General features: G+C 37.9%; 1 protein-coding gene and 1 long non-coding RNA gene across 3 annotated transcripts in view; one reads left to right on the top strand and one right to left on the bottom strand.

The window, feature by feature from the left end:
• LOC117247160 (uncharacterized) overlaps window positions 1-13,836 on the bottom strand; it is a 91,945-nt gene extending 78,109 nt beyond the window's left edge. Inside the window, exon 1 of the long non-coding RNA XR_004500800.2 lies at window positions 13,712-13,836. This is a non-coding gene — a long non-coding RNA (uncharacterized LOC117247160). The remainder of the gene's footprint in view (window positions 1-13,711) is intronic.
• LOC117247158 (catechol O-methyltransferase domain-containing protein 1-like) lies at window positions 4,014-15,600 on the top strand. 2 transcript variants are annotated; one of them, XM_033611456.2, is made up of 7 exons: window positions 4,014-4,169; window positions 9,285-9,409; window positions 9,542-9,647; window positions 10,375-10,493; window positions 11,621-11,675; window positions 14,988-15,121; window positions 15,207-15,600. In XM_033611456.2, the coding sequence occupies exons 2-7, from the start codon at window positions 9,305-9,307 to the stop codon at window positions 15,357-15,359; spliced, it is 672 nt and encodes a 223-aa protein (XP_033467347.1). In that variant the 5' UTR covers window positions 4,014-4,169; window positions 9,285-9,304; the 3' UTR covers window positions 15,360-15,600. The 2 variants fall into 2 exon arrangements, with proteins under 2 accessions (XP_033467347.1, XP_033467346.1); XM_033611455.2 differs by lacking the exon at window positions 4,014-4,169 and adding an exon at window positions 5,700-5,898.
• Window positions 15,601-15,656: the final 56 nt, after the last annotated feature.

Below are 15,656 nucleotides of genomic sequence, written 5' to 3'. Positions count from 1 at the left end.
TCCGGTGTTATTTGCACGTATTTAAATGAGGTAATATGCATATATTTGGCGGAAAAATGGCCCTTTCTATGCAAATGAGCCTCATTGATACACAACGTCTAATTCACTAACACCAGCGCAAATAGCCACACGCAGTTTGAGTGAAGTAAATAACGTCTTTAGAAAGCTGGTGCAAACTGGCCGCTCCTCTGTGGAAGCCTCTTGCCCAGACTTTCCAGTGATCGTGGCAGCAGTGATCGTCAGTTAAATCAGTTTGTAAATAATATTTTGACATTATTATTATAATCATTATTACTTTAATGGCATCCGAAGATACTGATGCGTTGAACAGATGACAGTCTGCGGTCATTCTCAAAACGCACTTCTGTCACGCACTTCAAAAGCGTAATAGTCAGTAATAAATAACTACAGGCCCATATCAAACTTACCATTTTTAGGAAAGATCATTGAAAAGGTTGTTTTTCAGCAACTTAACACCTTCTTGGAGCAAAACAATTCCTTTGATGCCTTTCAGTCTGGATTTCGAGCACATCACAGCACTGAGACTGCACTTGTAAAAGTTTTAAATGACATTCATCTGAGCAGTGATGCATCAAAGATTTCGGTTCTGGTATTACTGGACCTCAGTGCTGCATTTGACACAGGTGACCATAAGATACTGCTCAACAGACTAGAAAAGTTTGTGGGACTTTCTGGCACTGTGCTAAATTGGTTTAAATCTTATTTACAAGACAGGGATTTCTTTGTGTCACTTGGCAATTATGATCTGTGCGAACAAAAATTACATGTGGAGTTCCTCAATGGTCCATTCTTGGGCCTCTTCTGTTCAACATCTATATGCTCCCTCTTGCTCAGATTATGGAATATCATAACATCTCCTACCATACTTATGCAGATGACACACAACTTTACGTAACAGTGTCACCAGATGACTACAGTCCCCTACATCTGCTAAATAAGTGCATTGACAAAATCAATACATGGATGTGCCAGAATTTTCTACAACGAAACACAGACAAAACTGAGATAGTTGTTTTTGGCCCCAAAGAACAAAGATCAATAGTCAGTGCTCACCTTGATGCCATGACAATAAAACCTACAAATCAAGCCAGAAATCTTGGTGTAGTTCTGGACTCGGACCTAAATTTCAATAGTCACATTAAGACAATTACTAAATCATCCTACTACCACCTTAAAAACATAGCAAGAATAAAAGAATTTCTGTCTAAACAAGATACAGAAAAACTTGTTCATGCCTTCATTTTCAGCAGGCTGGACTATTGTAACGGTGTCTTCACAGGCCTGAGTAAAAAATCAATCAGACAACTGCAGCTCGTCCAGAACGCTGCTGCCAGAGTCCTCACCAACACCAAGATAGTGGAGCACATTACACCAGTGCTTAAGTCACTGCACTGGCTTCCTGTGTGTCAAAGGATAGACTTTAAAATCTTGTTACTTGTCTATAGAGCACTAAATGGTCTCGGGCCTAAATACATCTCTGATATACTTGTACGTTATGAAGCATCTAGACCCCTCAGATCATCTGGAACAGGTTTACTCAGTGTTCCCAGGATCAAAACTAAGGTGAAGGTGAAGGTGAAGCAACCTTTAGTTTCTATGCTCCCCGCCTGTGGAACAAACTTCCAGGATGTCTGAGGTCGGCTGAAACTGGCAACTCATTTAAATCAGGGCTTAAAACATTACTATTTACTGCAGCTTACCAGTGAACTAGATATGTAACTTATTGTTGGATAATCTGTAGCTATTGTTTTTATATTTGTCTGCTGTTGCTTTTGCTTTATGTTTGCTTTTTAAATGCATTTTCTGCACTGTTTTTAACTATTTATTTTCTTGCTTTTAGCTCTTGTTTTTAATGATCAATTGTTTTTAATGTATTTCTCTTGTAAAGCACATTGAATTGCCTTGTGTATGAATGGTGCTATATAAATAAAATTGCCTTGCCTTGCCTTGCCTTGCCTTGCCTTGGTATATCATTAGCCCAATATCCTTTGTGAATAGGACAACCTGATCTCACAGAAATATGTGAAATGACCACGACCTCTTAACACCGCATTCCGTGGTGGGAGCACGTACAGTAGGAGCCTCTCAAAAGTTCCCCTGTTTCCATGAGCCAGAGCCTTCAGCTATCAGGCTCCTCTCCTGTGGAACCATCTTCCTGTTACAGTCCAGGAGGCAGACACCATCTCCACATTTAAGACTAGACTTAAAGTGATAGTTCAGGTTTTTGGACACGAAGTTGTGTGAAACACTGACCATCTGTTCTGATGTGATGGTGTCACTACTGTCAACGAGCCTCCTGCCCTGAGAAATCGCCCGTAGCTTACCGGAGAAAAACTAGTTCTGAAGATGTACAGGGGACACGTAACCAAAAGGTTTTAAGCTACAAAAAAGTATGCATGTGTTTTGTTAGACTATTTCAATAATTTTAAAACATCCCCGCATTACGTCAGACCTTGCTATCAATTGGGACTATTTTCTGGCCAGTATCACTCTGCCGTGCAGGCCTGCAAGACAGCACGCCAACAGAAATCAATAAGACAGTTCATCACCACGCCATGCAGGTGCGCAGGATAGCAATGGCTAACGAAAACTTCATCGGCTGTTTCCAACAGAGAACCAGTAGGCTATTATTAGTGAGGAAAAAGCTGTACTAGCCCTATATATACCTACTACTACAGCGCAAACACATGATAGTTCGGCTTTATTAGACATTTGATATAATCAGTAGATCTATCTTTTACAACTCTATTTAACAACAAGCCGCAAAAAACCTACCGTCCCAAAAACGCCGTTTTTAGAGTACTATCGAAAATATCTGAAATTTGCCAACATCCTTGCTTTTTTTCTTAACATAGTTCATCTAGGTGCAGTGTAATAACTACTTCAGCTTTACTAGATATTAGATATATTCAGTAGATCTATCTTTTTACGACCCTATTTTACAAGCCGCATACACCTACCATCCCAAAAACGCTGTTTCTAGCATATTAGCTAAAATATCGAAAATTAGCCGACATCTTTACTTTTTCTTAACATAGTTCATCTAGGTGCAGTGTAATAACTAGTTCGGCTTTACTAGATATTAGATATACTGGGTAGATATATCTTTTTACAACCCTATTTAGAGCCCTACTTTGCAAATCAGAAGAACTACAACTATGTTGCTGATATGTATGAAGCTGCATGGCGCGGTCCCAGGGAACTGTAGTTTTAAAAAAATATAAGTGTTTTTCCTAGATTTGGAAGTTGTAAATACTGAATTGAGAGTACACTGTGGACTTTAACCCTTGTGTTCCCCTTCAAAAAAGTTACATCCATGACCCTTCAAGTGGACAAAAATGTCCATTTTCTAGAAACTTTTGTAGTGTCCAACAAAAGGTCACAGGGGGGTGATTTTTTGCATGGGGGTGTCATTCTGGGTGAAATTTCAAAATCCCAACTTTCAGCACGAAAATCCATTATTTGACCCTGTCATGCTTTTTTATCCCATCCATTACCCTTCAAGTGGACAAAAATGTCCATTTTCTAGAAAGTGTCCAACAAAAGGACACAGGGGGGTGATTTTTGGCAAGGGGGGGTCATTTTGGGTTAAATTTGAAAATCCCAACTTTCAGCATGAAAATCCATTATTTGAACCTGTAATGCATTTTTATCCTATCCATGACCCTTCAAGTGGACAAAAATGTCCCCCTGTCATTTAGCCATTTGTTATTGTTGCTGGGTTGCTGTTACTGTTGCTCATAATCTGCCCATAGTCACTAGTTACTGTAATATTCTGTGTATAATAATAAAAAACTGAATAGGACCATTCTGCATAAAAGGTACTTTCACTTTTGTTACTTTAAATATATGTTGCTGATAATATTTCAGCGTTTTTAATAAACTAAATAATGTAATATTTTGTTCAGTTGGACACATAACCATTGCAATACTTCTTGACATCCACCACGATATGACATGCACTTGCACACAGCAGTGAGTCATTACAATGGGCGTCTGTGTTGCAGTCTTATCATCAGAGCTGCAGCTGGTCATATGACTGTTATTATTCCTACATGGCTCAACCCATACTTCGGTTCATTTAAGCAGGAATTTATAAAGACGCTCTCTCAGACCCTAGAGGGCACCTTCTTGGACGCAACTTTGTGGTGAGTCGTTTTTTAAACCCTTAACAGCTGCATGTAGGTTTCATTTCATGTCTCAGCTATGCAAAAATATTTTTCATATTAAGGAGGTCTGTCTGTGTTTATTTGGAGTCGCTACACTCTTAACTTCCGTAATCGGCGCTAAGCCCCATAGACATATATACATAGACGCCGCATCTAGTGCCTGAGCGCGTCCTTGGCCGGCCGCCATCTTGGATGGGTCTCGCTTCGCCTCCACAGTGCATTCACTTCTATTGAGGAAGTAAAATAGAATAACTCACTGAATTTTCAACTGATTTTCACGCGGTTTGGTTTGTTACAAACAGCACACATGTAGTTATGATACAGGATGCTTTCGTACATTAAAAATGCGGGATTTCATGCTTTAATACTTTGTGCAGATAGCAACAGCATGTTATTTAGGTCACAACACAGTTATTTTATTCACCTCAACCCCAGAGTGCGATATATATATATATATATATATATATATATATATATATATATATATATATATATCCATCGCACTATATATACTATATAGATAGATAGATATATAGATATATAGACATAGATACACACACACACACACACATATACATATATATATATATATATACACGTACATACATACATACATATATATATATATATATATATATATATATAGGCTATACTGTATAAACACAATATATACAATACAAAACATAGTATAGCATATTAATACATTTATTAATATATTTTAATAAAGAAAAAGCTTGATTGAGTTTATTTCTCACACACACTCACTCTCTTTTATACCCACAGCCATCAGACTTAATAATTCTTTGTTAAATAGATGATCTTACAGACTTCTTTAAAATTTCCTTTGGGGATTAATAAAGTTCTTCTTATTCTTATTACACTGACTGCTGTGATCCCTCAAAAGTAGTAAAAAAAACATTTTCAATATTTACATAAACACTGAAATTAATTTTGGTATTGGTATTATAACTATGAAAATGGGACTGTGGTCAAGATAATCTGAAAAAAGATACAGAAGGATGAGCAGCAGGGGATATTTGCAGCACAGCTGGTGGAAAAGTGAATATGTGCACAAAGGTGCGCTATACATAATATGCTATACTATGTTTTGTATTGTGTATACAGTATGTTTATAGTATTTATATACTGTGTAAGCATGAAATCCCGCATTTTTAATGTACGAAAGCATCCTGTATCATAACTACATGTGTGCCGTTTGTAACAAACCAAACCGCGTGAAAATCAGTTAAAAATTCAGTGAGTTATTCTATTTTACTTGTGCATACAGATCCTTCCTCAATAGAAGTGAATGCATTGTGGAGGCGAAGCGAGACCCATCCAAGATGGCGGCCGGCGAGGACGTCGGCTCTGATAGGCAGCGGCAGTCAATGCGGCGTCTATGTATATATGTCTATGCTAAGCCCTATGTTAGTCACATGATGGTTTTGGGATGGCTCATAGTATGTCGACGGAAACACGACATACGTCCGCCACACCAGGTTGGACATAGTGTTTCCATCGCAGTGTTGCTTCGCCTCTACTCGCAGTGTTACGGTAAAGCGCTAAACCAACACGGAAGAGCTTGGGAACAGATTAACTGCATGTATCGCAGTTGTCGTTGAAGGGATGGCTTTTCGTAATTTTAACAAAGAGGCACTGGCTGGATCCATCACAATCGGAGTTATTTTAGTCGCAGGTTATGTCTTTGGTAAGGGCGAAGCTGACAGACCTGACTTTAAAGCTTTATAACGACGCTAATACACATTGAGGTAACCTAGCAGCATATGAAAGTGTGTGTAGGGGGATTTAAACCTGGAGATGGCAGTGAGAAATAACAGTGTTAGGATTATTATAGTTACTTTAATTCGCTTTGTATTTTCATTTCGTTCCTTAAATTTTTGTTTTCAGGTCAGCTTAGTTAACGTTACAGATGATTTCCACAGTGGGTTTCCTTGTTTCAGTTTCATTTTAATTGTTTGAAAGTGTTCAGATTTAGTTTAGTTTAAGTTAGCCATATCAAGTTTTAGTTTTTTCAGTCAGTCTTAATTGTACATGGTTGTATTTGTAAGGGGAAAGAAGTAGTTCAGAAACACTTTGTTTAGGCAGGTGACCGACAGTCATATACACATATTAACAGCTGCATGTGGGTTTTATTTCATGTCTTTGCAACATGTTTTTAATTTTAAAGAAATCTGTCTAGTCCATTTAGCAGTTATTAAATATGTATTTGACTTATAACACATGTCCCCTGTGTTTAGTTGGAGTCGCTACACTTTGCGTAATTTTTACAAAGAGGCACTGGCTGGTTCCATCACACTCCAAGTTATTTTAGTCGCAGGTTATGACATTTCCTGTAAATTTTTACACAACTTTGACCATTACTTTAGTTTTTACATGACATACACTTTAAGTAATAAGTGGATCTTCAGGTGTTTATATAGATCAGTCTGACCGGGTTATGTGAACAGCATACAATCAGGTCCATAATTATTTGGACAATGATACAGTTGTCGTCATTTTGGCTCTGTACACCACCACAATGGGTTTTAAATGAAACAATGAATACCTGCTTAAAGTGCAGACTCTCAGCTTTCATTTAAGGCTTTTTTCAAAAATGTAGTATGAACCGTGTAGGAATTACAACCATTTCTTCACACAGTCCCCCAACTTTAAGGGCTCATAAGTATTTGGACAAACTAACATAATCATCAATTAAACAGTCAGTTTTAATACTTGGTTGCAAATCCTTTACAGTCAATGACTGCCTGAAGTGTTGGACCCATAGACATCATCAGATGCTGGGTTTCTTCCCTGGTGATGCTCTGCCAGCCCTTTACTGCAGCCGTCTGCACTTCCTGCTTGTGTTTTGGGTGTTTTGCCCTCAGTTTTGGCTTCAGCAAGAGAAACGCATGCTCAGTTGGATTCAGGTCAGATGATATGACTTGGCCATTGCAGAACATTCCACTTCTTTGCCTTAAAAATGTCTTTGGTTGCTTTTGCAGTATGCTTCAGGTCAATGTCCATCTGCACTGTGAAGCATCGTCCAATGAGTTTTGAAGCATTTGGTTGAATCTGAGCAGATAATGTAGCCCCAAACACTTCAGCTTTCATCCTGCTGCTCTTGTAAGCAAGACAAGACTTCACTAGAATAAATACAGAGGGTTTATCACAAGATGCAAACCATTGGTTAGCCTTAAAAATGGAAGGCCAGATTAGAGTTTGTCAAAAACCATCTAAAAAGCCTGTACAGTTGTGGAACAGCATACTATGGACAGATAAAACAAAGATCAACTACCAGAATGATGGGAAGACAAGAGAAGGAAGAAGGGAAGGAACTGCTCATGATCCAAAGCACACCACCTCATCAGTGAAGCATGGTGGAGGTACTGTTATGTCATGGCCATGTATGGCTGCCAGTGGAACTGGTTCTCTTGTATTTATTGATGATGTGACTGCTGAGAAGAGCAGCAGGATGAAGGCTGAAGTGTTTGGGGCTACATTATCTGCTCAGATTCAACCAAATGCTTCAAAACTCATTGGACGATGCCTCACAGTGCAGATGGACATTGACCTGAAGCATACTGCAAAAGCAACCAAAGACATTTTTAAGGCAAAGAAGTGGAATGTTCTGCAACAGCCAAGTCATATCATCTGACCTGAATCCAACTGAGCATGCGTTTCTCTTGCTGAAGCCAAAACTGAGGGCAAAACACCCAAAACACAAGCAGGAAGTGCAGACGGCTACAGTAAAGGGCTGGCAGAGCATCACCAGGGAAGAAGCCCAGCATCTGATGATGCCTATGTGTCCAACACTTCAGGCAGTCATTGACTGTAAAGGATTTGCAACCAAGTATTAAAACTGACTGTTTAATTGATGATTATGTCAGTTTGTCCAAATACTTATGAGCCCTTAAAGTTGGGGGACTGTGTGAAGAAATGGTTGTAATTCCTACACGGTTCACACTACATTTTTGAAAAAAGCCTTAAATGAAAGCTGAGAGTCTGCACTTTAAGCAGGTATTCATTGTTTCATTTAAAACCCATTGTGGTGGTGTACAGAGCCAAAATGACAACAACTGTATCATTGTCCAAATAATTATGGACCTGACTGTATATCTCAATCCTCACTCAGAGAAAAAACAAAGCTTTGCGGAGCAACGTTCCTGTGGGCTTCGGCAACACTAAACCCCCGAGCTTGCCTGAGGCACAAACCCACTACTTTTAAATATCCCAATGAGAGAGACTCTCACTGCAGCCTGTTTTAGTTTGTTCTGAAAATGTCAGCACGTAACTTTTGGTTTTTAAAAACAGTGTACCAAAAATGTTTGCTGGAAACAGGGCTTAATAGCCTTGGTGGACAGAGGGGAAAACGAGGCAGTTAGAAAATAAATATTCTCCCTTAGGTTTTGTTTATGCGACAATAATATACTACCACCATTGTGGATTTCTTTATACTTTGAACTTTTCCATTTTCCATAAAAATATGAGCAAAAGTATTAAGATTTATGTAGGTGTTAGTAGGTGAACTAAAACAAGTATGCATGATCATATCAATCCTATTTTTCACTTCATACAGTGTGGTGTGACTTCCAGAGACACTGCCTGAAGTTTACAGAGTTGTGTAAAATAAAAACCCTGTACAGCGCTGCACAGTACGAAATCATTATTACTTATTCACTGTCCTTTCAGCTTCTGTTGATTCTTGTAATGGTAAATACAAAGCTGCAATGCCTCTGAAAAACTTAAATATCCAGTGATGACCAGGCAGTGAAAGCATAGGGACACGGACATACTCAGAATGTGTTAGACTAGACTGATGCATTGTATTTTCCTCAAGACATAAAGCTATATTGTCTTACAATTTCCAGTCTTCGTGTCTTTAACTGGATCTGTTGCTGCTGGCACAATAATTACATTTCCCCTCTGAGATCATTTAAGTTAGATCTAATCTAAATCAAATAACCACTGTACATTAACTAGACAAGACCTCAGTTTCCTGTAAGACCTCTAAGCTGGATGGTAGGTCGAATGGCATGATGTTAACGATTGTAACATTCTTATAATTGTTTCCTGGTTTATCATGTTTGCCCTCAGGGAAAAAGAGATTTCTCAGAATGAACACCTTCAAAAGTCACAGCGGGGGAAAAAACAACCCACTCATTCAATATGTCGTCAATCACTCTTTGAGGGAACATCCGGTCCTGAAGAAACTCAGACTGGTAAGCACGTCTCTCTGTCTGGAATACAGATGTGCTCTGGCATAATTCAGCACTCTATGTCATAAGATGCAATCATATTTCAGGGTGTAATTTGTGAATCTAATGCAACTGGTTTCCGCTCATTACTTTCAGAGGACAATGGAAGAGTCCATGAACTTCATGATGGTCTCCTGTGAGCAGTCGCAGTTCATGGCCAATCTTGCAAAACTCATCAAAACCAAGAAAGCATTAGAGATTGGTAAGGGCCATCACATCTAGTCTCTGAAGCATGTACACGTCGTGATTAAGATTCAACAATCGAACTTGTTCAGCCACACAAGTAACTTTACATGCACAGAGGAAGGATGTCCATCCAATCAACCAACCAACCACAAGATGTCACATTACATTTTGTAATGTATTTTTGCCTTATCTTAAAGACAAGGACACAACATAGTGTAATGACCTCTCCTTTCATTGCGCTGCAGTGCTGTCACAGCAGTGCTACCACTTTTCTTAGCAGACCATGACCCCTCTGCTCTAACCCTAACCACTTCCAACCTTGACACGTCAACCTGGCGAGTAATAGCCAATCACACCAGCACAGTCCTACTGCTTTTCCAAGACAAGTAGCAGGATCTATAATAACAAGTCACACCTATACTTCCCCTGTCTGAAGTCTTTTTCAGGCACATGCACATGTCTAAAGCTGATTAGAAACCTAGGTACACTTTTGTGGCCAGGAAACCAGCCTTCATGAGAAATCTACTTGGGGCAAACAGGTTTCTCTATTTCCCTATCACGACTACAAATCCAGGTTTCTTGTATGATATTTAAGAAATCAGATAACTTCAGAAACCTTACTGTAACCTGATAAATTAAGTTTAACACACTGCCTGAACAAAACCAGAATGTTATTTGGATTTACTTTTTTTGCCCTTTCTGTTGTCATCCATCATGCTGATTTTAGCGCCCTCTCATTGCAGGAGTGTACACAGGTTACAACACTGTGAACATTGCACTGACTTTGCCTGACGATGGAGTCATAGTGGCATGTGATATCAGTGAAGACTTCACCAACATTGGCAAACCTTTCTGGAAAGAGGTACTATTTATATTTATGTTTAAGTATTTGTCAAGACTTTGTATGATGGGATTCAGTGTATGATGTGTAATACTGCTGTATTGTTTCATTATTACATAAGTGCTGATCAGTGCAGAGGATTTTTGATACACCACAGGTAACAGATGTAACTCTGTGCATCTGCATGTGGAGCAGACTTAAGTGTCTGACAGTATTTTGTGTGATAAAGACTACTATTGGACAATCCTGCCAAGACTTTTAAAGGAATATTTAACCCACAAAACCACCATTTCTAAATCAAAGTGATGCAGTGTCAACTTGAATTCCTGAAGAAAACTTCATGAGCATGCCTGCATGGAAAACAGTGAACATATTGATTTATTGATTAATTGGGGACCTGTACAGCTCTCATGTTCAACAAGGTAAAGTCTGGCTTTGAATAAAGCTTTTCTAAGGTTTGCTTTCAGTTTTAAATAGTAAAGGTTTTGCAAAAATGCATGTGTTTGGGAAGTACTTAGGATTAATACGACTTGGATTATACTGTACGAGTTGTGTGAGAATTTGTAAACAGATGGTTTGATATAGTTTTGCTGTTGTTAATTGTGGTCCTCAATCAATCAATAAATCCATATGTTTAATAAGTTTTCTTCAGGGCTTCAAGGTAACACTGCGTGACTAATTGAAGTACAAATGGTCACATTGTGAGTGAGGTATTACTTTAATAATCATAAAACCAGTCATCTTAAAAATGATTTGAAGAGAGACTGCTCATTACAGGGTTATTATTTTCTGGTATTTAATGGTAAATCTGATTACATGCTTGTTCATACACATTCTTGTATTTCTGAGCAACTAAAAAATATATATATTTTAGCTTATGTTCAATACGTAATCCTACAGTCAGCTGTAACCACGCTGATAACTCAATACCTAATTCTGATTAATTCAGGAAAAAGACAAAACCAGGGTACTGCAAATAGCATGTTTGCAAAACTGATTAAAAAACAGAATGAATATTGTCATGCATGTAAATACATTAACAAAAGACATCCTGATATACTGCAATACATAATTTCTTATCTGTCACCAGACAATGTATCTGCTGCACTTTTACTTTTAAAAATATTCTTGTCTTTGTTTGTTTACAGGCTGGAGTCGAGCAAAAAATTGACCTACGTATCCAGCCAGCAGTGAAAACTCTAGGTACAGTAATACATCTCTTTTTTGACTTACTGTTATAAATTTTAAAGGAGATATACAATTTCCCAATGAAAAATTAATAAAAGTCATTCCAGAGGGCTTGTATGAAACTTAAATGATTTTTTAATAATGAGTCTGACAGAACTTATATACCACCATCACTGTGGCTTTCTTCATACTTTAAACTTTTCAATTTGGGGGTTATGATATTTATGAGGTTAGAATGTAAGTGATGCATTGAGGGTTTTGAATTTGTTACCTAACCTTGAGTCCACCGCTACCTTAAAGCACCTTCCATACATGAGTTATATGTTAAATCCTTTGCTGTACCAGGGTGTTACATGGAGAGAAAAACATTAGCAAAAGAATTAACATTTATGCAGTTTTTAGCAGTTGAACAAAAAAAAAGTATGCATGACCATGTCAGTATGGTGTATTTTCTAGAGACACTGCCTCAAGTTTTTAGAGTTGTACAGATAAAACAAAAAAAATATCAAAGTCATTCCAGAGGGCTTGTATGTGCCTTAATTTGATTTTTGAAATAACACATCTCAATGTGATTCATGGTATTTCTATTTGCTACAGTCTAAAGTCCAGATGTGATTTTGTCTAAACCCAGTGTGTCATCTAAATGCCACTTGAGGTCAAAATCTTTCATCATATACACCAATCAGCCAAAACATTAAAACCACTGACAGGTGACGTGAATAACTTTGATTATTTTGTTCCAATGCATTGTTCTGCTGGGAAACCTTTGGTTCTGGTATCCATGCGGATACCACCTGGCATGTTCCACCCACTCAAACACCATTGTAGACCAAGTACCCCCCCCCCCCAGTACTACAGTCTAGACCTCAAGCGGACTTCCTGCAGACTTCCAGAGAGTCCTCTTGAGGTGCAGATTTCAGCAGACTTCACTGATTTCATAACCCACAATTCATTGCAATATGGATGTGATGTTGTGGGTTTTTCAACTGCCAAAAAAGAAAAAACTTATGAGCGTGTTAAATAGTTATTGATAATTAGGCCCATTAAAATTCTACTTGAATTGAGTAGGCCAGAAATAATATTCAACCACATCATGATTAATAGATATCTATAAGTATAGGCTGTAGAGGGAATGAAAATGCATTTTATTATTGCCTCCTATCAGGCAGGCAGTGTAATGGGCTGAAAAACTGTCCGAAAAACAACAAAAAAAAAGGTCTTCTAGTGTAAGTAATACCCAATATATTGAGTTATAATCTTGTTCTTATTTACAAACATTTCTTTTTTGAAACATGTACATGGGATTTATATCTTGTTATCTGCAGGAGCGGATGAGAAGTACTACTAATCAACTTCTATGACATATATATGAATATTACAACAGCTATAGTTGAACGTTTATAAGTTCATATACAGTAAATTGATGAACAGTGCCTACTCATTAGTCCCTGCAGATAACGAAGATATAAATCTCATGTATAGCCTTTTTGTGACTGAACTTACAGTACCAGTCTAAAGTTTGGAACACACTTTCCCATTTACTTGAATGTGTCCAAACTTTTGACTGGTACTGTAAATGTAGTCCAGAGGGTGTCATTTGGATTCAGCTTGTCAAACTTTGTTTTTTAAGTGTGGGATGGGCTCATTATTGCCCCTTGTGGCGGGTGGAGGGAAAACACAAACCACAACTGCGTTTTCCACAGACTACAAAACTTCCTTAAACGACGCAAAGGTGAGATTAAGGGTTCATTTTAACTACAATTAAAAGTTCAGCTACACTTCAAGTAAGATAAATAACCCTCAGTGTTTAGTTTCATGGTTTTTCTTGAACTATTTCACTCGCAATTAGCGGTAGAAGCATGTCAACTTGCTCTGACAGCTGAAATCAAGTCCCTCAATTAGCCAGGTCCAACAGTGCGAGCAGCTGCGTTGTTGCTAAACCCAGATGCTAATTAGCACAGCTTGTTTTACCCACTCATATAACACGGTAAGCTACCAAAATGTAGCATAGATAACGGCAGCTAACGGCTACGTCAGTTTAGGTAACTTACCAGGGTAACGTTAACGGTTGTCCCGTCAGGAAGTTACGGGTGCTGCTCTTCTCTTTATCCTTCGCGGTCCTTAAAAACTAAAAACTTAATTCTTCCCGAAAACACTCGAATATTCGTGATTTAGCATTTTAGCTTTAGTTTCTGGAGTTATTTTTTCTTTACGTGAATCAACTGTTAAACGGCGGAGTGACCGTGACAACGTATGGTGACGTCATGTGCTAATCATCAGCATCACCTGCTCAGCTGTGTAGAAATATGCACACAACAGACCCTGAATGTAATGTAAGCAAATAACTTGTTTGTATTATTTATGTTGTATTATTTATAATTTTTATTTAAATTTGTATCGGTTGAGTATTTTATTTTTCCCTTTATTTTGGCTGACATCCTTTTTTTTTTCTTTTTTTTCCTACTCAGTTTCATTTTTTATTTTATTATTTTTCTTTTAGATTTAATGCACATTCAACAAGGGAAAACCAGAGTATGAAATAAACAAGACACACACAAAAAAACAGTACAAACAGTAATCATAGAGAAAAAAAAACTATATATATATATATATATATATATATATATATATATATATAAATATTTTAAATTGAATTGACATATGACAGAGGACAGCACACTGACGTACTACAGTTAGCATACAAACTGATAAATAATAACACAAGGACACTACACACAAATACAAAATCAAACTAAATGGTGCAGCAGTGCAGAGTAAATACAATAAAGTTCATTCATAAACCATTTTCCTGAGATAAATCTTGTAGAAAACCAGGGTCCATCTTTTCCATGGTGATTCACAAAGAGCTGAAGCCTCTAATCAGTTATCTACACTAAAACAATTTGATTTGTGTGTTTTCCAGGTCATCATAATGATTCGTTTAACTGTCATAAAAGCTAGAGCAATAATGCGTTAGACTGATGGACACCAAGGTATTTTCACATCCAGGATAGAAGACAAACTTAATATCACCTTGTCCCAAAAACATCTCACTGGGGGACAATGCCACAACAGATGCATGGGTGATCCTACCTCACCACAAACATGCCCATGTAAATGTGAAAGGGAGTGATCAATTTTTATTGGTGTAACTCAAAATTTTTGAATAAGGTTTATTAAACAATAAAGTTATCAGGATCACGTGGCCTTTCCGTACCTGGAGTGCTTATTTATTTTTATTCAGCACTGATAATTTCACTCATCAAAATTAAATGTCATTATGTCATCTAGTGTTATCACAAAAGATTTGCATCCATCTTGTTTCAGATGATCTCTTGTCAGACGGCCAGGCGGAAACATTTGACTTTGCCTTCATCGATGCAGACAAAGTCAATTATGACAGCTACTACGAAAAGTCTCTGCAACTGCTGAGGAAAGGGGGCGTCATCGCCATCGACAATGTAAGGCCTTCACCCAAGAACGATATTTGACTTCTTGCAGTTAACCACCTCATGGTCTGAGCTTTGTTTTTTTCTGGTCTCGCAGGTGTTGTGGGGTGGAAAGGTGTTGAATCCGAGCCCCGGTGATGAGGACACAGTGGCCATTGACAAGCTGAACAAGAAGTTGCACCGAGATGCTCGAATCAACCTGAGCATGCTCCCAGTGGGAGATGGGCTCACAATAGCAATCAAATTGTAGGACATAAGTCTGATAAGTGCAGTGATTCGTAGGCTCTGGAAGTTAACTCTAAGATCATGTATGTCCTTTTAATGTTAGATGACACATGGTGAAGGTAGCTGAAACATCTCACTAGAGATTAGTGTGGAAATTAATGAACACTATTGTTAAGTGTGATCATTTGTTTAACATTAATAACAGAAAGTGCTGTAATTAATGGCATCGTGAAAACATTTTATTAAAAAACTAACTGTACACTCCATTTTGTTTTCATCCTGCATTATCATTTCCCCAAATTGCTTTCTGCTGTGTAATTAT

This window comes from Epinephelus lanceolatus, chromosome 21 (assembly GCF_041903045.1).
Source record: "Epinephelus lanceolatus isolate andai-2023 chromosome 21, ASM4190304v1, whole genome shotgun sequence".
NCBI classification, from domain to species: Eukaryota; Metazoa; Chordata; class Actinopteri; order Perciformes; family Serranidae; genus Epinephelus; species Epinephelus lanceolatus.
This window is presented reverse-complemented; position numbering and strand designations above follow the sequence as displayed.